Source organism: Mytilus trossulus, chromosome 6 (genome assembly GCF_036588685.1).
Source record: "Mytilus trossulus isolate FHL-02 chromosome 6, PNRI_Mtr1.1.1.hap1, whole genome shotgun sequence".
Taxonomy (NCBI): Eukaryota; Metazoa; Mollusca; class Bivalvia; order Mytilida; family Mytilidae; genus Mytilus; species Mytilus trossulus.
Window position 1 is genome coordinate 32,184,575 of NC_086378.1, and position 26,794 is coordinate 32,211,368.

A 26,794-nucleotide genomic window follows, 5' to 3' on the forward strand; every position below is an offset into this window, starting at 1 on the left:
ATAATATAATCATTAGTGCTTATTTCTATCCAATAAAAGAAAACTAGAATACTATATATACTTGTTACTCTTTAAGTTATGATTTCAATATCAAAACTGTTCATTATTCTACCGTGTTTCATATTTTCATGCGAGGCCTTTTTTAGCTGACTATCCGGTATGTGTGTATCTCATTGTTGAAGGCCGTGCGGTTTCCATTTACCACTTCGTTCGAACTTAATTGGACAGTTGTCTTATTTGCAATCGAATGGCACCAAGAGACAAATTAATTGCAAATACATGTACATGACGAGAATATATTAATGTTATATGAATATTATCCCTGCTTTCTACTATAGACGGACACGATGAGTCTGATTTTAATGTTTTCGGTTACAATAAAATTGAGAATAGAAATGGGGAATGTGTCAAAGAGACATCAACCCGACCATAGAACAGACAACAACAGAAGGTCACCAACAGGTCGTTAATGCAGCGAGAAATTCCCGTACCCGGAGGCGTCCTTCAGCTGGCCCCTAAACAAAAATATATACTAGTTCAGTGATAATGAACACCATAATAAACTCTAAATTGTAAACAAGAAACTAAAATCCAAAACAATACAAGACTAACAAAGGCCAGAGGCTCCTGATTTGGTACAGGCGCAAACATACAGCGGGGTTAAACATGTTTATGAGATCACAACCCTCCACCTATACCTCTGCCAATGCAGTACAGTTAATGTATAACAATACGCACATACTTTTCAGTTAAAGAGAAGTCCGAGTCTGATGTCAGAAGATGTAACCAAAGAAAATAAACATAATGACAGTAAGGAATAAAAAACAACTGACTACTAGCAGTTAACTGAAATGCCATCTCCAGACTTCAATTAAACTAATTGAAAGATTATTTCTTCATCATATTAATATCAGGCACAATCTTTCCCGTTAGGGGTTTAGTATCATACCATCATAAAATATATGAGAAGAACATAACCCGTGTCCATGTTTTTTTAAAAATAAATGTGTTTAGTTCCGATGCAAAGACCCTATAAGTGAATCAATATTAACGCCAAAATATGCAATCTGTACGTAATTACCTGAAAACAGTATCGTAACTATATCCCTTCTTAATAAGACTATTTCAATTGTTTTACATTGTCTTATCGGGGCCTTTTATAACTGACTATGCGGTATGGGCTTTGCTCATTGTTGAAGGCCGTACGGTGACCTATAGTTGTTAATGTTTGTGTCATTTTGGTCTTTTGTGGATAGTTGTCTCATTGGCAATCATACCACATCTTCTTTTTTATATTGAAAGGTTTTGTTAGCTTCTGAGGTGAATATTAATATTGTGTGCTTTATAAAGAATATTTCCATAAAAAAATGGATTTGCAATACCTGAACGTATAAGAAATCTGCATGCTGAGCTATATTTACGAATGATCTCCTTATACCGATGATAAAATTTGTTTATAGCCAACAGGAAGATATCTCACCTTTCCCGAACACGTTATTCTGAATCCGAGCCATCCAGTCCTTTCTCTTACTCCTTCAAATCACGTGTTTAGTGGAGAAGCTGCAACTATTAATTTTAGTGTTTGGTTTGTCCCGACGGAGGTTTGAACTCCCGAATACCCGCACCTATGCGGTATCAGCCACACAACTGCTTTAGATGTTAACACGCGGACTAAAGGACATAAAACGGGTCGTTTGATACTAACTTACCAGATGAATCTAAAACTGATGAATATTTTTTAACCTAAGTCAGATTTGCTTTAAAAATGCTTTAGTTTCAGAGATATAAGCCAAGAACTGCATTTTATCCATGTGTTTTATTTTAAGCCATGTCAAGCTTTTTGGTTGGCGGGCGGGGTCACAGCTTAAATGTTTAAACTCGAAACCCTTATGATGATGGCCATATTTTGATAAATTTGTCTCAGTAGTTTCAGAGGAGAAGGTTTTTGTAGAAGATTATACGATTTAAGAAAATTGTTAAAGTGGACTATAAAGGGCGTGACTATAAAGGGCAATAAATCCTGACCATTTTGATCATGCCAAATTATTTGTAAGGCTTACTTTGCCTAACATGTTTGCTTATTGCTATCTGTATCTACTGTGAATTCATTAATATTCGTTGCATGCCAATTTTCGTGGGTTTCGTAAGTATAGGTGAACCACGAATTTAATTATTCAACGAAAACAAAATTTATATAGGCTTCGTATGCAGTGATATGCAAAACCACGAAACCTAATACTTACGGAAATGCAAGTTTTCACCAATCCTCGAAAATTGGTACCCACGAAAATAAATGAATCCACAGTATTATAATTTTCAAGATAATAACCAAAAAAAATACAAAATTTCCTTACCAAAGGATTGTCTGATGTTTCTGAAAATTTCAGGACAGAAAGATCGTGAAAAGTTCATCCACGAGAGTCTAATACTGGCCGTGGATAAGTTCACGGAGAAGCCAGTCCCTACTCCACCTTCTCCTCTGCCGCCGTCACATCTACGTCTGTCATTCAGTAGATCGCCCACTGCCTGTTATTTTGTGCCTTATCAATATGCAATTCCAGTCAATTAATTGCAAGCATCATATAGTAATAGTAATGCGTTCATTTCTTCCGAGACAATGTTAACAATAACAGTAGCATTTTACACACAATATTCTTATTTGTAAAAACACATAAATCAAGTCACATTATCACGATATCTTTCGCCTCCCATTTAGGTTTTCTTTAAATATAGGTGATGTAGATCATTAAATTTCTTGCAGTGAAACACAAAATGAAATTCATCCTCCAAATTGGCTGGAAGAGCAACTTTGAAAAATTGGCAAGATGACAATTTATGTAAAACGTTCGAATAAACTAATAAAAATAGGCAGGACCAAATAGAGTGAAAAATATAAAAAGCAGGACAGAGATTACAACTAAATAAAACCATACTTGTAACATGTAGAGGCATTCAATGGAGATGTAAATAATGAGTTGAGCGAAACGGATTACTAGAGGTAAAATGTTTAATGTGAGTAATACTGAGATTTGTACAAATTGTTGATTTTTCAACGATTGAATTTCTTTCATGTAACTCCAAAACGACAATTTTGAATAAGTCAACGTATAAAAAAAGCAAGTACGGTCCATTTTATATTAACAAAAAAAAGTTAAGTATAATTTCTTCATGTTGTGTGGAAAAAAAACTTTTTCACAACCAGTCGACCAAAGAAACAGACGGTATACTTTAACACGTCTGCCGTTAACAGTGTGTAAAAATCAATGTGGCCTTATATGTTGCACAAAACATATTAATTATAAAACATTTATTCACCTAAACAATATATATGAAGACTACCCCTTTGGTAACCATAATACATCATATCCCCACGACTCAGACTTTGTGTAGTCCAATTTTTGTTTTGCAGAGCTCAATGAATGTGGTATGAAGTTGTGTTTACTCATAAATTTTAAAATCGTATCTGCAGTTTTTTGTTTTCTATGGAATTCCCATTCCATAATAAAGCCAACGATTTTTATTTTTTCGAAAAATAACGATGCCCCTTCCATGGCCTTAGCTTCAAAGCCTTCGATGTCCATTTTAACTACCACTTTCTTAAAGTTCTCTATTCCTGGAATTTTTAAAAGATCGTCCATTTTTATCGTGTGAACAGTACCATATGTTCCTTGTGCTCGGCCTTCTTTGAGTTTCTTAATATGATCCGAGTCTACATCGACAAATGTTCCTCCCATATTGTTTTTATCTACTCCTAGATTAACAACACTATTACTGTTAGATATGGCATTATGCACAAGAGTGACTTTATCCTGTAAGCCACCTCCGGCAACAGACGAACAAATGTGACGGACATTTCTGTCTAAAGCCTCCACGGCCAAAACTTTTCTCCCCATTTTAGCAGCAGAGAGCGTATAAACTCCAATGTTAGCTCCTATGTCTATCAGATTTAATTCGGGGTCGGATTTTAACAAATCAAACATTATACTGGATTTTTCGGCTTCGAAGTGTCCACTGCTTATCAGTATTCCCGATACCCACGGATCTTGGGCTGCTGGATACACAAAAATAGGCGTATTCCCATATGGAGTTTTAAGAGTTGCTTTTATGAAGTTTTGACACTCGCTGCATACTTTATTATTTTTACTCCAAGAAGTTAAATCCATTGAATACACATTTGTGAAATCTACTTTACATACGGGCTTTAAATCATTTTTACCACCGGAAGTGTCTTCACTTGTATGAACACGTGTGTCCTGTATCGTCTGCAGCGTTCGATAGTTCTTCACTATGAGCATCATTATAAATCCTCCCATAAAGAAAAAAGACAAACCTATAACAACTCTTCCTCTCATGATTCTGAAAATAATCAAATAGTTAAATGAATATAATATTAACAATATAAAGTCATGTTCTAATATTATTTTTTTCCTAAACAGCGGCATCCCATTTAACTGAATTAGTACTGTACCATAGTGGGCCACGCTCAAACAAACTCAGTCGTGCAGACTGTGTTTTTTCCTTTACGTCCATTTTTAATTTAACTCTGTTAAACGATGTGACGTCTTGCTATTTTGGTCGGAAGCAATACATTTAGGCCGTGTTCATACCAAACGCCATGTACAGTAAACATATTTACAATTAGTTTAATGTAATGTACACTGGTTTCACATTAAAGTAGTAGGTCCGGTAAGAGCTGATTTTGGCCTCAATTTTCAAATTCATCTAACGAAAGATTTTAGGCACTTTATAAACACTTAAGTGTCTATTTCAATTGATTCAATAAGTATAAGTGAAAGATTTTAACTGATTAAGTCATTAAAAACGCTCCGATTCATGCTTGAATATGAAAAATCTATCAAATATGCCAAAAATCGTCACTTTTCAGATGGTTTTTGTCAAAAATGAAAGTGGCCGCATCCGTGTTCATTCTCCAACTTTATATACATGTGTTATCATCAAACATAACTTACATTTCAATATTATGGATGAACACAAATGCGGCCACTTTCATTTAAGACGGAAACCGTCTAAAATTTCACTAAGGTAGATTGATGGTATACCACCATCTTGGATTGTACAATCACAGTACAAAATCGGTCTAGTTTCTTTGCCTAAATCTGCAAATTTAATGACAGATTTGCTATTCAATAGGTAGATTGATTTTTCTATTTGAAGAAAACCTGTTAATTAATCGTATTATACAAAATACCATGTTTTTTCTTTTTATTTTCTTAAAACATGTAAATTAATGAAACCTTTCTTCTCACAATTTATTTCAAAATTCTGTCTCATAGATTTTTTTTTATGCACACTGATGTGTTTTTTGATGAACAAACTCACCAAATTTTGGCAATTTTCAACGACTCATTGCTTGAAAAATAGCACGGTGACCCATACTTTTTATTAAATTTTTGAAAAGAGCATAGTAAAATCTTTATATGGCAAATTATAAAAAAAAATTTGTCTAAAAAAATATATACTTGTGATCTACCATTGTCGTCCCTTGAAATATAGTCCCTAGTGTTGACACTTGGGTTACTTGCCATTAATTTTGATACCCCTTCCAAATTTATTTCTCCATGGTTAATGCCTCAAATTGCAAGTAGGGGATGAAATTACACTGTACAAAAATTTGGGTCCAGAATTTTAAAGGAAAGTAGTGATTTGGTCCAGCTGAAAAAGGTTGAAAATGAGCACTTCGGAAGCTGTCAAAAGATTTCAAGACGCCCTAAACATAAAATTGTCCATATTTTGAGTTAAGAGCCGATGAAATTTTCTATAATTTTGATATAATTTTTCCCAAAAGTAGTACAACACACTGTAAAAGTTTCTTTTAGAAAGTGCAGATGGGATTTTTTTTATTTTCATTTATGTTCTAAAAGAAATGCACTACGAAATAATTGTGTTTTCGGACCTATGAGCATTGTATTGTCAAAAACAGCCCATATTTATGTAGCAGATGAAGCATTCTACTTTTCAAAAAATATCTTAACGATTACATATTCACAATTTCCTAAAACTGCTATATTTTGGGGCCAAAAAGGGGTCTTACTGAACCTACGGAAGCCATGGAGTGCCATGCAAAAAAACTTGTGCGCACAAGTTGAAATTTTTTTTTGTATGGCACTCCAGGGCTTCCGTTGTTCAACCTACTCCTTTGTTTACATGTATAAACCTTGTTTTATTACCTGCACATAAGATTTGTTCACACTTGTAAACTATTTGTAATTTAAATGTTCATTGCGTAGAACTGAATGCAATTTTTTCGGACAACTTTTGTACCGTTAGGGAACGACCATTTGACTTCAAAAAAAAGGGATTGGATGGATTTTTCCTTGAAAAATATTGTGATCCCCAAAATGATAAAAAAAAATATTCTGAATCCAGAGTTTTCCCATACATTATAGTGTTTTAAAATATTGAAAAACAAAATTGATTGTAGCATCGAAAAAAAAATTGAATATAAACATTCGCGCGAAAAAAAAAATTTGACTCAGAAAAAAACCCAAAAAGCATACAGCAATGGTTATTACCACAAAACACTACGTGACAGATCACGTACGCTAATCTGTTGCATCACTGTTACTGTTCATGAATGAGTTATTAGATACTAGACTAAGTATATTAAAATATGTGGTATGAGTACCAATGAGACAACTCTCCATCTAAGTCACAGTCTGTAAAGAGTAGACTACTATAGTTATAATCTAAGTACTGCCCTGAACACGGAGCCTTAGAAAGGAAAACGGTTCAAACTGCCGTTTCTGTTCTTTAACTTTAGTTTGCCTCAACCAAAAGAAATGAAAAGTATACACACTGCATATAATCACAAAACGGTCTTAAATACGTGAATCCTGCATCTGTATGTGGAAAGTGACTCAGCGACCCATAGACACATTATACATTTTAAACTGCTTTCTTTCTCTAAATTTATAAGATTCTCAAATAGAGTCCCTAGCTATAGGATCGCATGTACCGTGCATATTAAATGACTTACTTGCTTATTCAAAGACTAATAACTTAATATTCTCCATTGACATTTTATTGATTACATTTTAAATCTTTTATCTTATCTACTAGTCGTTATTAACCTGTAACAGATTGCAGATCGAGCATATTTATATATTTTTTAATGTAAAAAAAATATGAATATATCAATAAAAATCACATGTACATGTATATGATATAAAAACAAGGAGACAAAACCATGTACTCAGGTAATAACAATGAAAAACATCACTTCCAATTTAATTATATAGAAATTCTGGTCAAACAGATCACAAAAGCTATATTTTTTTTTATCTTTAATAATCTTTTATTGTAAATAGACATTTACAATCTATGGAATTGCGAAAATAAGGTCCGCATTGGTCAATTATTATGTAAATATATATGTAGATGGGTGTAATTTTGCAATAAAGATTTATGTAGATATATGTTATTTATATCAACTTCACTTTTTTTTGTTTCTTGTCACTTGTGTATACAATGTACTATATATATGATTGCATTTTATCCCTTCAGGGTTTCATGTTTTTTTGCAATCAATTTATTATTTTAAAAAAATAAATTCCTTAACAGAAAATAATGAATTATTGTGGATTTTCTATAAAAATCTTGATTTATTTGCCACAAAGTCCTCTTTTTCTATCAAATGCAACGAAACAGTGAAAAATCATTATAATGCTTTGCATCAAGTTTCCCCTTGAAATATGTACTAAATGGCCTATCTCTATCATTCATTATATCTGTAGTTTTGATATAATTGAGGTTTGAAAAATTCGTACAAAAATGCCTCCAGAAGGGTACATAAGGGAGCTACCATTTGATTTTTAGGGGGGGGGGGGGGGGGGGGGCTAGGATGCAAAATTTTGTCCATCATTTTATTTTTAGTTGTAATCTCTGTCCTGTCTTTTATTTTTTCACTCTATCCGGTCCTGCTTTTCTTTTTTTTTTTAGTTTATCCTGACTTTTTTACATAAATTGTCATCCTGACTTTTTTTTTTGCAAGTGTCTCATCCTGACTTTTTTACTCAAAACTCCTGTCCTGCCTTTTTTTTTTTTAAATTTCATCCTAGCCCCCCCCCCCCCCCCCCCCCATAAAAAACAAATAAAAATATGGACCAAATCAAGGACACCTTTTAGGGTGCACTCGACTTTAGTAACCCATGCAGCACGAGGTATTTTGGAATTTACAGGTTAGTTAGAATTTTTTGTAAAAAAACACTAGCACATAGAAAAGAAAGTGAGTAATCTATTTTTCAAATTTTATAACAAAATTTTTTGTCCTGAAGGCTGTGGATTTTCTGTAAAAATCTTTGTTTATTTGCCACAAAGTACTCTTTTTCTATTAAATGCAATGAAACAGTAAATTATGATGCTTTGTATCAAGTTTCCCCTTGATATATGTGCAAAATTGCCTATCTTTATTTATCATTATCAAGATCATTTTGTCTGTAGATTTGATACAATTGATACAAAAATGGCTACAGAAGGGGTCATAAACCTTATTAGTCTTTTATTTCATAGATTAGTCGATTTGTAGTCTGCAAATCCTATAGTTTTCTCTTTTTCTAATTGATATCAGTTTATAGTAATGACTCAAATTATTTAACGTTGCATGTGTTGTTTACTTACAATAAATCTGACAGTGGTGTCCCTGCAAAAAACGAGCTTAATTTTGAACCGCCAAATTTTTTAGTGATGGCACGGGAGGTAATATTTGTCTCAGATTTTGCACTGCGGAATTGAATTGATTTTGATTTTATACAAATTTGATTAAATTGATTTGTATATATATATAATGATAAACTGTGATCTAATTTTCATTTACAGCATTATTTCATGTCACTTAAAAGTGTTAAAATAGGAAGAGTTTTAAATTACAAAGATATTTTTCTTTACCTTAAAGACTAAACTTATATAAACTATTATTACTATACACTATACTATACTATTGTTACTCATGACTAAACCACATATTATAACGGATTCATATTGTATTTCTTGCTACACTAATGTTTACTTTAATAAAACAACTGTACAATATTTTATGTGTACTTCTTGCTCTTTTGTGTGTCATTCTCTGTATTTTTTTTTATTTTTTCCATAAGCTTACGACAGCTTACACACAGTTCAACTTGGATGAGTGATTCAATTTTCAACTGATAAGCGTGCACATATCCAATTCTTACAGGGCGGATCCAGCCATTTATAAAAGTGGGGGTTTCAACTAAGGATAAAGGGGGGGGGGTCCATTTATATATTCCCATACAAATGCATTGATCCTCAAAAAGGAGGGTTTCTATCCCCGGATCCTTCATATCACTGATTCTAATTAAATTGAATAATAATTTAACATTATTTTTTACTGGAACCAATACGTCATAACTGAACTTGAAGTGAGTGAAGCTATAAAAGATTTAAAAAATAATAGAGCACTGACTTGGACTATTCGCCTCCTTCAATACTATACTCTAGTATCTATTTATTATTAATTGTTTACTTTATTTTGAATACAGGTATTATACCTGAAAATTTGACTTCTGGTCTTATTAAACCAGTCTTCAAAACCAAGGGAAGCTAAATAGAACCTGATAAGTATGGAGTAATTACTCTCATCAGTTGCCATGGGAAACTTTTCACGTCCATTATAAATACTAGACTGAAAATATTTGCTAATGAACTGAATATAACATCTAACAAGCAGGCCGGTTACCGTAGGGATATTCTACACAATATACTATTTGTGTATAACACACACTTGTTGAACTATACTTTTTATTTTGGGAAGAGACTCTTTTGTACATTTGTGGATTTTTGAAAGGCATTCGATACTGTTTGTCGTACAGGAGGGGGTAGGAGGGGTCCTGATCCTGAAATTTCCGGGCTTAAAAACACGAAATACCGAGGTCCCGAATTTAAATAAAAAATCCCGACATCCTAAAATTCGAATAAAGAATTCCATGATCCCGAATGGGTCAATTCCGAAATCACGAGCTTAAAAACACCCGATCCCGGAGTCCCGATAAAGGTGATATCCCCCTTTTACAGGGTTATTGGAAATATTACCAAAAAACAGTTTGAGGACCCGCGGGCCCCCTTTTTCAGAATCCTGTATCCGCATCTGACTATAGGTCTTTATAACAGGAAACATTCACCAAGCATAAATAAAAGTTTGATAGCGATATTTTAAAAAAGCTTTCCAAAAAACTTACCAGTGACAGCCCTTATAGTTGGACTTTCCATATAACTAAGGGACAACACATGATTATATTATTTAAAGCCAAGATGCCACCTCGAAGTACAATTTTTCAGAATGACTGTGATTTCGTTTAATATAATAGGTATTATATATTTTACAGTGGCGGGACATTTCATGAAAGGGGGGAGGGGCGCTGACTGACCTAAAAAAAAGGGGGGTGTTCTCCAATCTTGCTTCACTGATTCCCTATATAATCAGCCATTTTTCCACACGAAATGCACCCACCCCCTGGATCCGCTTATGTTTTATGGTCAACATCTTGTCGTGTAGCTTGACAGCATCGATAAATACCTCTGACATTGAAATGAGAAAATGTGTAGCCAGTCTAGATATGACCAAGAGCGATAACAGTGACTTGCAATAATAACACACGAACTTCTGCTTCACTGCTAAAAGCGAAATCACAAAAATACTGAACTTTGAGGAAAATTCAAAACGGAAAGTCTCTTATCAAATGGCAAAATCAAAAGCTCAGACACATCACACGAAAGGATAACAACTGTCATATTCCTGACTTGGTACGGGAATTTTCTTATGTAGAAAATGGTGGTTTGAACCTGGTTTTATAGTTACTGCTAAATGGAACCTATAAGTTCACTTACAACATACATTGTCCGTTGATTTCATTATCATGGGGTAGTCGTGTTGGTAAATACATAAAGTATAATGACTCATGACAGTGCAATAAATATCACCGGCAATAAACACTTAAGATAATACATACATGTACATATAAACCACATCTATGTGTGTACAGTACTTATGATAAGATACTATTTCCGATCACGAACTACATTTATTTCAAACAGCATTTAGATACATAGATATATATTTGTACTAGTATTCAATCTTTGACTTTTAATTAATTATTGTTCCTACCTTTCATATAAATATTTTGTCCTAAAATGGCGTCGCTACAAGTTCCGCCCGTTATCGATGTTTTCCAATGCAAACGGAACAAATAAGATTTGACCATGTTATCGTGTTATCTCGATAATGTCAACACAAAGATTTGTTTATAATGTGACTTATTTAATACATGATTGCCAGAATTAATCGGCTTTTTTAAATCTATAGGAAGGTTCGGAGTTTTTAAGTTTCAATCTATATCAGAAAGAAGAAACACGTACCGGCACAGGAGACAATCTAGTTCTGAAGGACATGTATTATCATTTTGTCAGAAAACTGTCTACGAATAAAATATATCTTGTTATGGAGCAGTTCAACTTCTAAATACTGGTATATAAAAGAAAATATAATTTGGAACTTTTTTTTAGGTTTAGTGGCTATAAAACCAGGTTCAATCCACAATTTTCTACATTTGAAAATGTCTGTACCAAGTCAGGAATATGACAGTTGTTGTCCATTCTTTTGATGTGTGTTATCGTTTGATTTTGCCTTTGCTTAAGGACTTTCCGTTTTGAATTTTCCTCGGAGTTCAGTATATTTTTTGTAATTTTACTTTTTATTACGAGTAAATAAAAATGAATGACACAATTCTACATAATTTTGATACAAATAAAACCATTTTTTCATCTATATGATATATACAGACCTACATTGTACGAAAGATTGCAAAGCATAGTTACATGCAACTTGTGGAAGACATGTATATCAAAAATGAAATAACACGCATGAATAATTTTTAGAAACGGCTATAGTTTTCTCGTTTGTTTCTTGCCTTTTATAGCCGACTTTAATGTATGGGTATCGTTTTTCTCGTACGGTGACCTATAATTGCGTGCATCCATTATCTTTGACACTAATGGAAAGCTATCTCAATCACACCACATCTCCTTATTATCATACAGTGTCTAAGAAACTGTAGAAATGTCATTTCTTCCATCACTCAAAACCACTTCGCCCTTGTTTTTTATGGGTTCGTATTGCTAGAATTTTCAAGTTGTCTGTGTGGTGCTTTTTTTTTTTTTTTTTTTGTGAAAAAGTGTTGTCTGTTTTTTTTTAATACTTATGTTTTTTATTGACCTATAATCAGTGGAGAATATATGAATAATAGAAAAAGATTGCTGAAGATTCAGAGCTAACATAAATGATAAAGGGGAAACTCGGCAGTCAAAAAAAAAGAATATACACTAGTTTCTATCCTTTATATTTAAGAACCTATTATTCTCTTTTCTTTTTATTTAAAACCGTTTATTTCTCAAGTCTTTAATTTTTGGCATATCAATCTCCATTTAGTAAACTCAATCCAAACCCCCATGAAGATTTAGATGTGTGAAATCAAAAGACTATGTCATTCTATGTCAATAGTACATCATTTTCTATGTATAGTGGAGCGTGAAATTGGAGTAAAGTTACACTCTTAATTTGGCATAAAAATTGGTTAGATCATATCATAGGTAACATGTGTACTTACTTCCAGTTAATAGAACTTGAACTTCATCAAAAACTAACTTGACCAAAAGCTTTTCCATGAAGAGGACAGACCGGATTGACGGACGAACAGACAAACAGACATAAAACATAATGCCCCTCTACTAGCGAAGGTGGGTCATAAAATATGTGACCCGTTTGGTCTATTGGCGTGATGATTCTCATTCGACAATGGATATCTGTAAGTCATATAATTTTAAACAAATTGATCTACTGATTGAGTAAGTTCTCCGCGAAGATTTACCATTGCATTAATCAGGCCAAATAAAAAAACATGTGTGTTTCCTGTTTCCCTACCTACCCTATATTTTAAGCTTAGAAATAGCCTACCCTAAAGTCAGGATTTCTCTCCCATAGACTCAATGTAAAAAAAATGGTAAAATAAAAAAAAGTCCCTACCTACCTACCCTATTTTTTTCAAAGAGGAAACAGGAAACACACATATTATTTTATTTGGCCTCAGCGTTGTAAAAGTAATGTTATTATCTCTTTGAAGATTCACTTCATGTTCTTATTAATGATAAAAGAAGGCGAAGTGGAATAAACAGACAAGGTATCTGTTATCACATGTGTATTTTGTAGAAGTAACCTGCTAACTGATTGATATATTTGATGTGTGTAGACAGCTAGATGAGTCAGGAATTCCTACACGTGTGTATCCCATCACGAAAACGAGATGCATGTTGACCCAACAAAATGGTGAGTGTTTGTTTACCTTCTTAAAACATTTGTGAAAAAAAATCTTCCAACTGTGTATTTGTAATCGATTAATTCGTACAATAAATGTTCCTTTATGCACATGTAAATGATATTTATATTTAATTGTGAATTACTGAAATCATTTGAAAACAGTAAAGCAATTTTTTGGGCTCTTTATAGCTTGCTATTATGTGTGAGGTTGGCACTCATGCCACATCTTCCTATATCTATATATAGGAAAGTCACATGGTGCAGATAGTGTCGATTCAACCAGTCATGCCACATCGTATAAATTCTTAACACTAAGACAAAGTTTTAATAAAATCATTTTACATTATGTAATTAAGTAAGCAATTATCTTTTTGTTAAATAGCATTCTAAACTAATGTATATATATATGCCAAGGTGACAGAGTAAATTGGTATAGTTACACGTCCTTGAAAGAAAAGCCGAGGAAAAAAATTCAACTGCCGGATTTATTTGGTCAAATTAATATACTAGTATATAATGGATAATATAATAGACGTTACGCGCGATGTTCGTACATGTAAGCGTAACATAACGTCGCGAATATTTCGTAACGTTCAAACCAAAACTTCGACTGAAACGTTGGTTTTAAGCATGTGCGACATTCTTGTAAGACTCGGCAAAATCGACGACGCGTTTTAACTACTTATCGAAAATTGATGTACTTTAGATTTTTGAAAAATTAAGAAAAACAACATTTTGAAAAATAATAAAATTCTACCATTTTAAGAGCCCTGATAAGCAAACAATTGACGTAAATTTGAGTTGAGTTCGTTTTTACGTTAAAAAATGGTGGTGCGACAACCTTGTAAGCCTTTGAAAAATCGCTCATAAATTACAATATATCATTTTTCAGGATATTTGTTTTTAAATTCATAAAATTAAGCAAAATAACATTGATGTAGTAAATACAAATACCAACCTTTTTCCTTTTAGATAAATGTTTTTGATTCTCAAATCTGGAATACCAATTTTTTTTCTCCCGTGGGACAGATTTGCCCTTGTAGTATGGAACACTTTATTTTTTCTATGACGTCATCATAACGTCTTAAAAAATGCATGAAAAATGAAGGAACATCTTTGTTAAATAATGGAAAAAACCGTTTTTCAAAATATTAAATAGTTTAGAAGAAAATCACAGTTTAGTGGTTACAATAAATGAAATATGTTACGCGGGACAGCCTAATAACAGCCGTTTTTCGAAACTGAAGCTTGTCGCATGCAGCATACAACATAGTTTCAACAAATATTTTTCTTTTTTATTTAAATAAACATATTTTTGTTCAAAATGCGTTCAATAGCAATGAATATGATATCACAAAATAAAATATTTTGGACTTGCATTATGTCAACTACACCGATTTTCCAATGAGGTACGAACATCGCGCGTAACGTCATACAATTTAGTTCCTATGTACATTCTCATTCTAGATTTTGTCTATTATGTCATCTGTACCAATAAAATATGTTAAAGTTGAATTCCCTCTTAAAATCTATATAATTAATACAAAGATTAAGCTACTGCATACAATTAATTTATATCATTATTTTGGCACGAATTTCGGTTATTCATTACACGAATCGTGGCGAATAATCTTTTTTAAGTCGGCTAATAGTTTTGTGTTTTTTCTCTATAATCAAATTATTTGATTTCAGATTAAGCTGTTTTGAATAATCCATCAACGTTTCTTTTCCAATTTCTATGCAGTCATACGAAAACTGCATTTTATTTTAGGGCATCTTGTTAAAATCATGAAGCAAAGCAAGATTTTTTTATCAACATTTGCAATATGTAAATACGTGCATCTGCTATTTCTATTTTTATGGGTTTCATGTGCTTTGTGAATTTTACAATTTCTACTTGCATAACTTATATCGTTGTCAGACGACACACGTCTTTTTTCAAAGACGCACACATTTTGTATTTTCAGAGATAAATTAAAAAGACCACTACTGATATGGACAGAAGAAACCGTGTTCATGGGGTGAGTTATTGACTAATCTATAGAGGTTATACAACTTATTTCAAAGTAATGTATATCTATTGCACTGGTCTTTTGCATGTTTTAAAGCTTTGGCATCGTACTTTCAGGTTGTTTCACGGAAACAGGCGGAGATGGTTGCGAAGAAGGTTGGCATGACAACTGAAAAGGTGCAAGGTATATTTGATTTAAATGAACATTGTGTGCGTTATTTTAGAACATTCCCGTACTTTTTATCCTTAAAATTAAACTGTTATACAGACCACAATACATTCACAAAACCTACACACATCTTACTATTTAGAAATGAAATTAAAGACCGGAAGTATTACACATTATACTACACAGACCATATTTGAAATTATAAAGTGATTTCGATATTCGTCTGTCCCTCTTAATTCATTCGAATGAATAGATCCACATCTAAGAAAAAAACAAATGGTTTTCAGAGGAGCCACCAAACACCGTTCTATAAAGGAGCTATTTCCCAAAGTTCACTTGTGCAAATGAGCTAACGGGTCTTTGAAAATTATAAATCAATCCGAAGCATTGATTTTGTTTGTTGTATTTGAAATTGTCCCTCCCCCCCAAAAAAAACAAACCATGATCGACAAGTGTCAAAGTAAGAAACTTAAGATTAACTCTTCGTAATTACTTAAATTGTTCATTTACAGAACTCCAAGATACATTTTACGTTTTTGATCAGAATGGCGACGGTATGATAACAACGGATGAGCTAGCCACCGTGCTCTTCAAACTTGGTCAGAGACCTACACTGAGAGAAGTACAAGCTATGATCAAGTCCGTGGATGCTGACAGTAAGTTATTTTTATTATTTGTCACAATACACCAATTTCTCAATAAACTGCGCATTGTGGCACCGTTAAAGTTTACAATTCCTCTAAGTTCACAACAAATTGCCGCTAATGTCCACAACGCCGCTAAAGTGTATGTGTAACCTAATTAACAAAACTATAACAGTCTAACGCATAGAAAATGTAGCTACACGCCACCATGCGGCAAACAACCATATACGGATAAAGACATAATACAAGTTATAAAAGACTACATACAAAATCATAAGAACTGCGTCATGTATATTTGGAAAGCCAAAAACGTAAAACTAATATAAAAAAAAATGCGGCCACCACTGATGTCTAGTTTTCCACTTGCACATACAGTTTGTGACATGTATGTTATCGACCTATCTTCTTACAAGAAGGGTGAACACATTCAAAGAAATGGCAAGGTACAAGTAGTTCGTTAAGTACCGTATAGTATATTTGTATATAATCAAAGCTACTTACAATCCAAATTTTAGTTGATGATATATCAACATCTTCGTAAGGTTTAGATATGTTTTTTTTAGTTTTTTTTAGTTTTTTTTCTTTTTTTAAGTTTTCGACATGCTGTACGTGTAACATGTGGCAACACAGGTGTACGAACGTGTAACATGTGGAAACATAGGTCAACGAAATATCAGATATATAATATGTATAAAAGATGTGAACTTGTTATCATCTATCAACCATTTATAATAAACGATACAAGGCAATGTAGTTTCCATTTATAATAAACGATACAAGGCAATATAGTTACCATTTATAATAAAATTGGATACACTGTACCGAGGTAGATAATTGCCCAAGTTCTCTGTTTATTTTCTTGTCAAAATCATTGATTTAAAGCAAAATGCGAATTTTTGTGTGTGCACTTTTTGTTATTTCAAAATTCGTATTTTCACCTAAAATTCCCAAAAATTAAGAAATAATTCCTTCGTGTCATGCTCTATGCTCATTTTAACATGGGTAGGCATTATATTTGTCGATATTTTACACTGAGAGTTAGCAAGGTGTAAAATGTGGTCAAATATAATGCCTACCCATGTTAAAATGAGCATAGAGCTTGACACGAAGGAATTATTTCGATTCTAATAGGACAAATACAGTATTTTTAAAGGTCGAAGCGTACGAAAATATCGTAAAAATGTTTGGCTTTTCCCGTTTCCTCCCCGATGAGTCTGTGCATTACATTTCATATTTGATAAGTTTAAAAACTACGACCAGGGTAAATATATGTTGTTTTAAAAAAATATATAATACAAGTTTATGCTAGCTGCTTAAATGTATAGATTTAAAAGGATAACGATGGAAAAAACGTTAATATACACAGTAAGTTCGTGCGCATGTGTCAAACATATTTTTTATGCTCATTAGAACACGGCTTTGTTTACAAAGCGTAATAAGGACGTCATATTAGAGCTGAAAACTTTAGAATTAAACATGGTCTGCCTAAAATTTTGAATGACTTAAGTTTGCAGATATTTAAGTGCCGGCTTTTGTCATTCTTATAATTATATGCATTTGCTCGGCAAAAGATTTTTTTCATTGGATAACGTAACAGTTTTCCTATTAGTCATATATTATGATAAGTTGGAGTTCACGTGTGTATCGTTACTTTTGTTGACAAGTATATAATCTAAATTTAAGTACAGTATTTAAACTGACTTCCTTGTAAGAATAATAATATTTCTTATCTCATATTATACAGAAAGTGTAACGTAGATAATAGATAATATGAGATATTCACAAAGCTGTTGCATAATATACATTTTCAGAAAATAGATAAACTACATATGTATAATCCTCATACAGGTTTTTGGCATATTGTAATTAACAAATATATCGGGTTGTTTATTTCATAAACATATGCCTCAGATATGCTCATAATTAATTGAGAATTTGTAATAGGGTCTTTGCCAGATGATGTCGGTATGACTGATCAACTCCTTTTTATACGACCGCACATTTTTTATTCGTATAAATTATGGTATGATGTCGTCGTCGTCCGAAGACATATGTAATATCCGTATTATAACTATTTTTTCTTCTTATAGTTTTTATATCTTTATGAAATTTCACAAGAAGGATCAATAACCACAAAAGGAAGGTTGGGATTAATGTTATGGGTTATGGTCCCAATAGTTTAGGAATTAGGGGCAAAGAACAAGCACTTTTTTTATTATATTTTCTGGACAATTATAACTTGTGTGTAAGTGTATGGAACTCTCTGACATTTTAACGCAAGGTTCCATATCACACAAGGAAAGCTGCATGTGAATGAGCTTGGAGATTATCCCCCCAGTATGCAAGAATTAGCGGCAAAAAAGGGGATCTAAAACAAGCATTTTTATACTTTCCAGACAATAACTTGTGTGTAAGTGTATGGATCTCTCAAAATTGTACTCCAATGTTATTCAATATTAAACAGTTCAGACTGGGATTCAGCTTTATGATAAATGCTGCATGGGAGGGGGTTATGTTTTTTTCCCCAATTTTTTAGGGTGAATATTTTTTTTCAAAAATTTTCAATTTTCTAATCTTTTGAAAAGTTTCAAGAAGAAGTCTTCAATTGCACAATAAATGACCACAATGCAATATAATTTTTAGATCTTTGAACACATTTATTTTGTCTCGGAAACCTACATATATATCCAAAATCAGACACAATATTTAACAGCATTAAATTTTAAAGAAGAAAACAAATCTGACTCAGTCAAAAACCAGAACTCCCCCTCCTCTGAAGTTAAATGGTTGCTCCCTTAAGGAAGTCTTGTGTTTAATCAAGAAAAAAATTGAAATTATGTTTCAAATTGCATAACCTCATGCGAGTAAGTCTCTTTTGATTTCTACTTTCCTGGCATTGACATACACATGTAAATGTCGACCATAAAAGTAAGACACTCTTAAACTGAAAGCCGAGATGTGGGGCATTTAACGTTGTCTACCAAAAAGTAAATACTATATAACATTTACATGACAAATCAAGAAAAAAAACATAAAACCCAAGGACACCGACCTAGTCAACATAACTTAGGCATAGATTACCTTAGCTGGATTTGGCAAAACTTTTAGAAATTTTGGTCCTCAAGTCTCTTCAACTTCGTACTTTATTTGACCTTTTTAACTTTTTTGGAATCGAGCGTCACTGATGAGTCTTTTGTAGACGAAACGCGCGTCTGGCGTATAGATACCAAATTCAGTCCTGGTATCTATGGTGAGTTTATTTAGGGAGGTGCATGTATATGAATATGTAGAGGCTCGTACAAATATTGATACTTATTTTGAGGATTGTGTTCAGCATAACTTTTTTTAACCTCGAGACTAAGTAATATAATTCAATTTCTTGACTAAACTTCCAACAAGTGATGATAATGAACAATGCCTGAACGTGTACATCTTCTGTAGCCAAGGGTTACTATCCACTTCCCTCAGAGGTGGGATGTGAATCGAAATCCTTGGCTAGCGAAGATGGCACTTGTAGAGATTCATTGCACAATCTACATTTTTCAATAGGACCATATTATACAATATTATTTACATTTCAAATTTTAAGTGTTGTCTTATTACAAATTAACTTACCATACAAAAAAAGCAGTATATGTTTATGTAGATATCAAGTGTTTGTACAAATGTGTGGTTTTCCTTGTTACATTGTGTAGAAGAAGATTTTTATTTTAATATTATATGTATAGTTTACAATGCGTGTTTCCCGTTTTCTAGTGCTTACTTAATAATATGTGTTTATTTGCGGAAACGATTAGCTTATTTTCTCAACATAGGGACAATGATTCAAGTTGCAAGTGGCTTTGAACTAGCATCAGCAACTGAGAATACTCTTACATATTAACCCAAATAAATCAGTCCCACTATGTGATCGACCATCCCAAAAGCGATGTACCCATGCTTCGTAGAGCAGCGCAATATAAGTTCCAGATTATTCAGATATAGATTATCGCTTTGCGTCTTTTGTTAATTTGTTAGGTGATTTTTGTGCTTCGTGGTAATCTGGCGAATCAATAGAGACAACAAGGTGTGGTATGAGAGCCAGTGAGACAGCTCGCCATCCAAGTCACAATTTGTAAAAGTAAACCATTATAGGTTAAAGAACGGCTTTCGAGACAGAGTCCTAGCTCACACAGCAGTCATTTTAACTGACTTTACAGTTTGGTATTATTTTATCCTGCAACGCTACTGTTTTAGGTTAGGATATCACAAACATTTTCAACCCTTTATGCATTTATGTACCTATTCAAGCCAGGAGCAGGTAGTTCACTGATATATACTTGTATCATAGGCAATCATACCACATGTCATTACATGAATCTTACCACCTATAAATCTCTAGAAACATGATTGGTTAAAAGCATCCGCGTGGCGACCGTGTATATTCCATATTAGGTTAGTAGTGATGCAGGACTAACTTCAATACATGTATTACTACTTTCGAATAAATAGCTAAAAGTTTACATTTTAACAATTTTGTGAAACTGCTTTATTTTTGGGACAAAAAGGTGTCTTACCCAACCTACTCGTTTCAGTCTTTAATTTTATATTTTGTTGCCATTTAAGCTCAAATTAACGGCCACGTTAACTTTTCTCGTCAATTCGCGTCTGTCGTCCTTCGTCGTCATTACAACTTTTACAAAAGTCTTCTCCTCTGAAAGTGTTGGCCAAAGTTTATCCAAACATGCATGGTCACACTCATTATTTGGGTATCTTATTTTAAAAAAAATGTGTCTGATGACCCCGCTTGTCAACCAAGATGGCTGACATGGCTAAAAAAAACCATAGGGATAAAAGGAAAGTTTCCTTTATTATTTTGAAAATCATTATAAATTGAGAAATTCTTACCAAAACAAAAATGTTCAAAATGTTGAGCTCTACCAATTGTCCTTTACGTCAAAACTATCAGACGACTTCTTATAGTATTATTGTCCTTTAATGACAAATTTAACCATTTATGTTCATTTTTGCCCAATATCTTGATAGATAGAGAGAAACTTGAAAATGCAAAAATGATCAGCATTATAAGTTCTACTAATAAGACAGCTGTTATAAGATATAGATAATTTATTATATAAACCAGATGAAAGGGATTATATAAGTAACAAATATACAAGGATCATCAGGTTACGTATTGTATTTGACCGATGATCTATTACAAGCTCATAGTTGTAGTAGTTCTATTTTCCAATTATTATAGACAAAAAAAGAAGTTGTGCAATAATTGGCAATGAGACAACTCTCCACAACAGACCAAGTGACACCGTCCGTACGGCCTTCATCAATGAGCAAAGAAAAACTAACGGCCTAATTTATATAAAAAATATGAACGAGAAAAAAACATGTAACACATCAACAAACGACAACAACTGAATTACATGCTCCTGACTTGGGACAGGCACATACATACCTAATGTGGCGGGCCCAAGTTATCAGGATCCCAATATTAGTATTGTAAAAAAATCTTTTCCCCGTAAAAAAATATTTACGTATATGTGAAAGCAGCCCGTTGTAATTGACAACAGCATTGCCATCATACACCTTTGATAATTTAAGTCAGACGCAGTTATGTTATCTTGTTTTGATAATTCTAAATGTAAATGATTTAAACACATTTGTACGGTGTCATCTATACACACAACAGTAATGCACATGACTGTCATTATAAAACTGTGTTTTATATATAATGATCATTGGAAGAATTTCATATTCTCTGGCACCATCCCTTGGTGATACCCGGAATCTATAATCTTAAAAATATATTTTTTTCCCCCTAATTTAGAAAGTTGGCGCATCTGCACGTATAAACTTCGTAGCATCGCTTCTTGGTGCTTACTGTATATTTAACATACAATTCTTTATTCTATGAGTCAATGTCAACACAATACTTATTGAATTATAAATATATTTTGCTATTATTTTGTTATACGTATTGCCTTTTTTTTTTTTAAACTTATTACACTGTGACATGTTGCATATCTATTGCCTATGCATTGTTATTAGTTGAAACATATTTATTTAATAGTAAAGTGGATTTGCCAACAAGTCCAGATATCCAAAATAATACAGGCTTATTAAAACACTATTCAATTCCTTTCCACTTTGCGGGTGCGAATGCTGCCTTGTAGCGGCATTGGTTGCTCTTTTCGAAATCAGTACAAGGGTGTCTTTAACGTGCTTTAACGTGCAAGAGATAAAACACGGATCAGCCATTTACCGTCCCCTTCCAACGGACCATCATCGTTTCTCAAAACCAAACTCGCAAATGGTGTCAAGGATCAGCCGAAAATTAAGTACCTGAAATTTTAAGACCCAGCAGCTTTTGTGTTTGTAGTCTGATGCACTTCTCAGAAAAAATTCCAATATACCTTTATATATATATATAACACTTATATTAAGGTATTATAGGATTTTTTTTCTGAGACAAGTGCATCTGTGCACTAACCACTACACTACGGCTATTGTATATACGGATATTGTCAGTATATGCTCTCCTTGGATCCTAATTTGGTGAATACAAATATTCCATTTTATATTGCACTATTTTGTTTCCTGACACGTGGTGTATCATTCGGCAATCCTCGGTAGAATCCGCTACTCTAGATGTGGGTACGGAATCGGCCGAGTTTTGACGAAAGGTAGTGTCTGTGTAAATAATGAAAGGCGGAAGCACGTCTCATGAATTACTTCAAAACAAACATTATGTAACATATTTTATTCAGACAGCTTTCAATAGATGTAACTTTGAAAAAAAAGATATATTACAGATGCAAAACTTTTTTTCTGATAATGTAACAAAATTATATGAAGTCGCTTCTTCGGACAATCATATTGTTCATTAAATTAAGTTGTCTATTACAAAATATTGTTTTTATTTTCAGAAAGTGGAACAATTGATTTTGACGAGTTTGTTAAAATATTTGCCCAAAAGATGTCAATAGATCCAGAAAAAGAACTTCATGAAATATTTTGTGTTTTTGACAAAAATAAGGATGGATTTATATCTTCAGAGGAACTTTATGAAGTGTTGAGCAAACTAGGCGAATCAATTACCAAAGTATGTATTCAAATCATTTGTAAAAATATATGTTTACAGTAAATTATTTGCACAACATTCAAATCAAATAAAACAGCGCAATTTGTTGATTCTTCGTTTTAAATTGGGTTTAAAGTGACAGTTTTGCCTTTAACATAGGGCAAAGCATCACGCCAAAACATTACCATAGCTACAGTTCAAATTGGTACACTATCAACGCATTACGATCTAAGGCCATTATATATGACCTCATATTACACATATATCCTGAGCATATATCTGTGTCTGGCTTTATCTTAAAACGATCAACATCGGAAAAGGACACTAAACAAGTATTCATTTATGCCTTTCAGAGGCGGATTTAGTAGGGGGCATAGACCCCCCCTTTTTTTTTTGAGAAAAAAATTGTTGTTTATATAGGGAATCACTGAAGCGAGACGAGATCAGGCCCCCTCTTAAGCAGCCAGTTGGTCCCACTTATGGAAATATCTGGATCCGCCACTGCCTATTTAAAAAATAAACGCTGCAAAAAAAAAAGACTCCTGTAATAAAACATTTAGAAAATCACGTGCCATCATAATCATATAACTGTACTCAACGCACTATACAAAAATTATGTATAGTTAATTGTTTTAAGATTCAACCCACAATTTTTTCCTTTAAAAATGTCCTGTACAGGAACATGGTCATTAATATATCTTTTAATAGAAAAGGGTAGACATCTTAAGATCCCTAGAGATCAGAGATATTGCAAATTTTGTAATGAGATAGAGGACGAAAAACACTTCTTTCTCAAATGCCCTAAATATAAATTTTATAGAGACAATTATTTTAACTTAATAAAAACCAATTCAGAGTGGAAAGATGATATTAAAGATGACATGCTTAAACTTAAAATAATACTAAACCCCACATATCACAGTCAAATTAAAAATACAGTTTCCTTTATAAAACAGTCATTAGAACTGAGGATGGGAGACCCAAAAAAGTAATTTGATCTGATACATTTTGTATTCTAATATTGTATTGTGTACTTTTGTATTTTTGTATATATGTTATGTTTTTCACAGATCATGTTTTTGATTTATATGGCAATAAAATTATTTGATTTGATTTGATTTGATTATTGTTTCACGGTACTTGTTTATCCCAGGTTCATGTGTTTGGTTTTGATGTTATATTTGTTATTCTCGTGGGATTTTGTCTGATGCTTGGTCCGTTTCTGTGTGTGTTACATTTCAGTGTTGTGTCGTTGTTCTCCTCTTATATTTAATGCGTTTCCCTCGGTTTTAGTTTGTTACCCCCATTTTGTTTTTGTCCATGGATTTATGAGTTTTGAACAGCGGTATACTACTGATTCCTTAATTTAAGATAGTGAAAACTGACAGAAGCATACAATTATACATTGTTAGGCAAAAAAAGTATGTTTGTTTATTGTACTACTCTATACCTTAATTTTTATCCCCTATACCCTTAACTGTTTGACCATTTTTGATTAAGCCCTGTTACTTTCATAGACTGTAAAAAAATAATCCTACCTACCTTCCCTGTTTTTTTTCAGCATGTAAGTTGTAACATATGTATATATTTTTTGGTTTGACCTTATCACAGAATGAAAAGATTTTGATATGCAAAATACTTTTTTCTAAGTCAGAGGTTGTTGTAAATCTGTTTTAACAAATTGTTTTATTGGTATACACAGTATCTGATTTTAAGAAGCTAATAACATCAGTTTTCTATTGTAGGACGAGGCATATTTGATGATAAAAGAAGCCGACCTTGATCGGGATGGTAAAGTGAACTATACAGGTACATTTTTATAAAAGAGGCGAAATGATACTAAATAGATATTCAAACTACACATGATAGATGCCAAAGGGATATTCAAAATAATTATAGACAGTGTCATAGTCGACGAACTTCAGTAAATTTAAACGATATAATGGTTTACTTTAAGGAATAAATTGTGACATGGGTGGAGAGAATTCTCATTGGCACTCATACCATATCTTTATATATCTATCTATAATTAGAAATACCGAGCAACCCTGTTCCCACCGAAAACCTGGTGAAATCTAAGATGCTTCGAAAGTGTATCTGAACATTTGAGATGTCAAGAAATAGTTTTAAGTAACACAATTCAGCTGAGTAAGTTTAGTTTAAACATATTAATTTAGAGTGGATTGGGAAACAAGTTTTGCAACTTATATTAATCCCTTTCCACTTTGCGGGTGCGAGTGCTGCCTTGTAGCGGCATTAGCCTACTCTTTTTCGAAATCTACAAGGGTGTCTTTAACGTGCAAGAGATATGGCTCTCTCTTAACACGGGTCAGCCATTTAAGCTGAGTAAGGGTGTCGTTGATTAAGAATCAATACATGCCTCTGACAGAAGAATCATTTAGGGAGGACATTATTGCTCTTCTAATGTATATAGTCACATAGAAATATTGTTTATTATTGTTTTATTTTAAAAAAAGGATAGGTAATTCAAAATGGCGACACAGACCCCTATAGGGTTTATAAGTATACGGATATGGATAGTATCTGGACATTACCAGAAAACAATAAAACTCTTGATGCATATATACGTTAATGTGATACAAATGGACAAGAAATAAAAAAAAAATACCAATGTATATGTCAAGGTCGCTTAGCACCGCTCAATCAACGATTCATTTTATTATGTTTTATTTATTTTATTTTTCAGATTTTAAAGCAATTCTTAATTTTAGATGATACACTAAAGGCAAGTGAGAAATCGGTGGAACCATTTCATTACCTCGTTGGGGTGTACAAATAACAATATAAACATTAACCGTCTTGACCATTGATGAAGTCATTGGTGAACATCATCATTATTATATTTGTTTCAATGTTATACTATATATATAATAGATTTAGTGTATAACGTTAACCATTTTTATTTTTATACTAATAACAAATTGTATTTTCATATCTCAACATTTTTGTACTAATAACATACATATTTATATATGTAACTGTATTTTCTTAACCTAATTAGTTTTAAATAAATACTGTTTCGCACTGTTATGATATGGAGTTATCTCTCTTAGAACAATTGCCATTTATTGTGAAACTGTTTACTTCCGTAGTGGGTTTAACCATATTGTTTTATGTGGATTCAAAAAACTAAAGAGCTTCTGAATAATTTTTAATCTCGACCTTTTTCTGAAATAAGTTCTATCAAATATTTTCTAACCTGTATACAACCATTCCTCATGTTAAAATGAAAAATCGTCATAAGAAATAATCCACAATTCATTTCATAAAAATAGTAGCATATAAGACGCTATAAATTAATTACTAAGGTATACCATACGACAAATTTTGAAACAAAAAGGCAAAACATGCTACACGAAGGAGTAATTGATCGGTATGCTGAAGTGTTTTATTGACAACTATTGTTGAATTCGAAGAAAAACTTTTTCAACAAATTGTCGGCATTCCTGTGGGAACGAACTGTGCGTCTCGCCTTGTAGACCACTTCTTATTTTCATACAAGTCAGAGATCTGTCAGACACTTGTC

At 32.8% G+C, this 26,794-nt stretch overlaps 2 protein-coding genes across 6 annotated transcripts; one reads left to right on the top strand and one right to left on the bottom strand.

Moving 5' to 3' along the window:
- Positions 1 to 3,294: 3,294 nt before the first annotated feature.
- On the bottom strand, positions 3,295 to 19,809 carry LOC134721129 (uncharacterized). 4 transcript variants are annotated; one of them, XM_063583894.1, is made up of 2 exons: positions 19,788 to 19,809; positions 3,295 to 4,356 (listed from the first exon to the last, which is right to left on the bottom strand). In XM_063583894.1, the coding sequence occupies exon 2, from the start codon at positions 4,350 to 4,352 to the stop codon at positions 3,336 to 3,338; it is 1,017 nt and encodes a 338-aa protein (XP_063439964.1). In that variant the 5' UTR covers positions 4,353 to 4,356; positions 19,788 to 19,809; the 3' UTR covers positions 3,295 to 3,335. The 4 variants fall into 4 exon arrangements, with proteins under 4 accessions (XP_063439964.1, XP_063439962.1, XP_063439961.1 ...); XM_063583892.1 differs by lacking the exon at positions 19,788 to 19,809 and adding an exon at positions 11,144 to 11,285; XM_063583891.1 differs by lacking the exon at positions 19,788 to 19,809 and adding an exon at positions 10,867 to 11,013.
- On the top strand, positions 8,119 to 26,264 carry LOC134721131 (neo-calmodulin-like). Of its 2 annotated transcripts, none has more exons than XM_063583895.1 (8): positions 8,119 to 8,198; positions 13,241 to 13,357; positions 15,316 to 15,369; positions 15,477 to 15,543; positions 16,041 to 16,184; positions 23,093 to 23,268; positions 24,993 to 25,056; positions 25,955 to 26,264. In XM_063583895.1, the coding sequence occupies exons 3-8, from the start codon at positions 15,343 to 15,345 to the stop codon at positions 25,981 to 25,983; spliced, it is 507 nt and encodes a 168-aa protein (XP_063439965.1). In that variant the 5' UTR covers positions 8,119 to 8,198; positions 13,241 to 13,357; positions 15,316 to 15,342; the 3' UTR covers positions 25,984 to 26,264. The 2 variants fall into 2 exon arrangements, with proteins under 2 accessions (XP_063439965.1, XP_063439966.1); XM_063583896.1 differs by having other exon boundaries at positions 8,170 to 8,245.
- Positions 26,265 to 26,794: the final 530 nt, after the last annotated feature.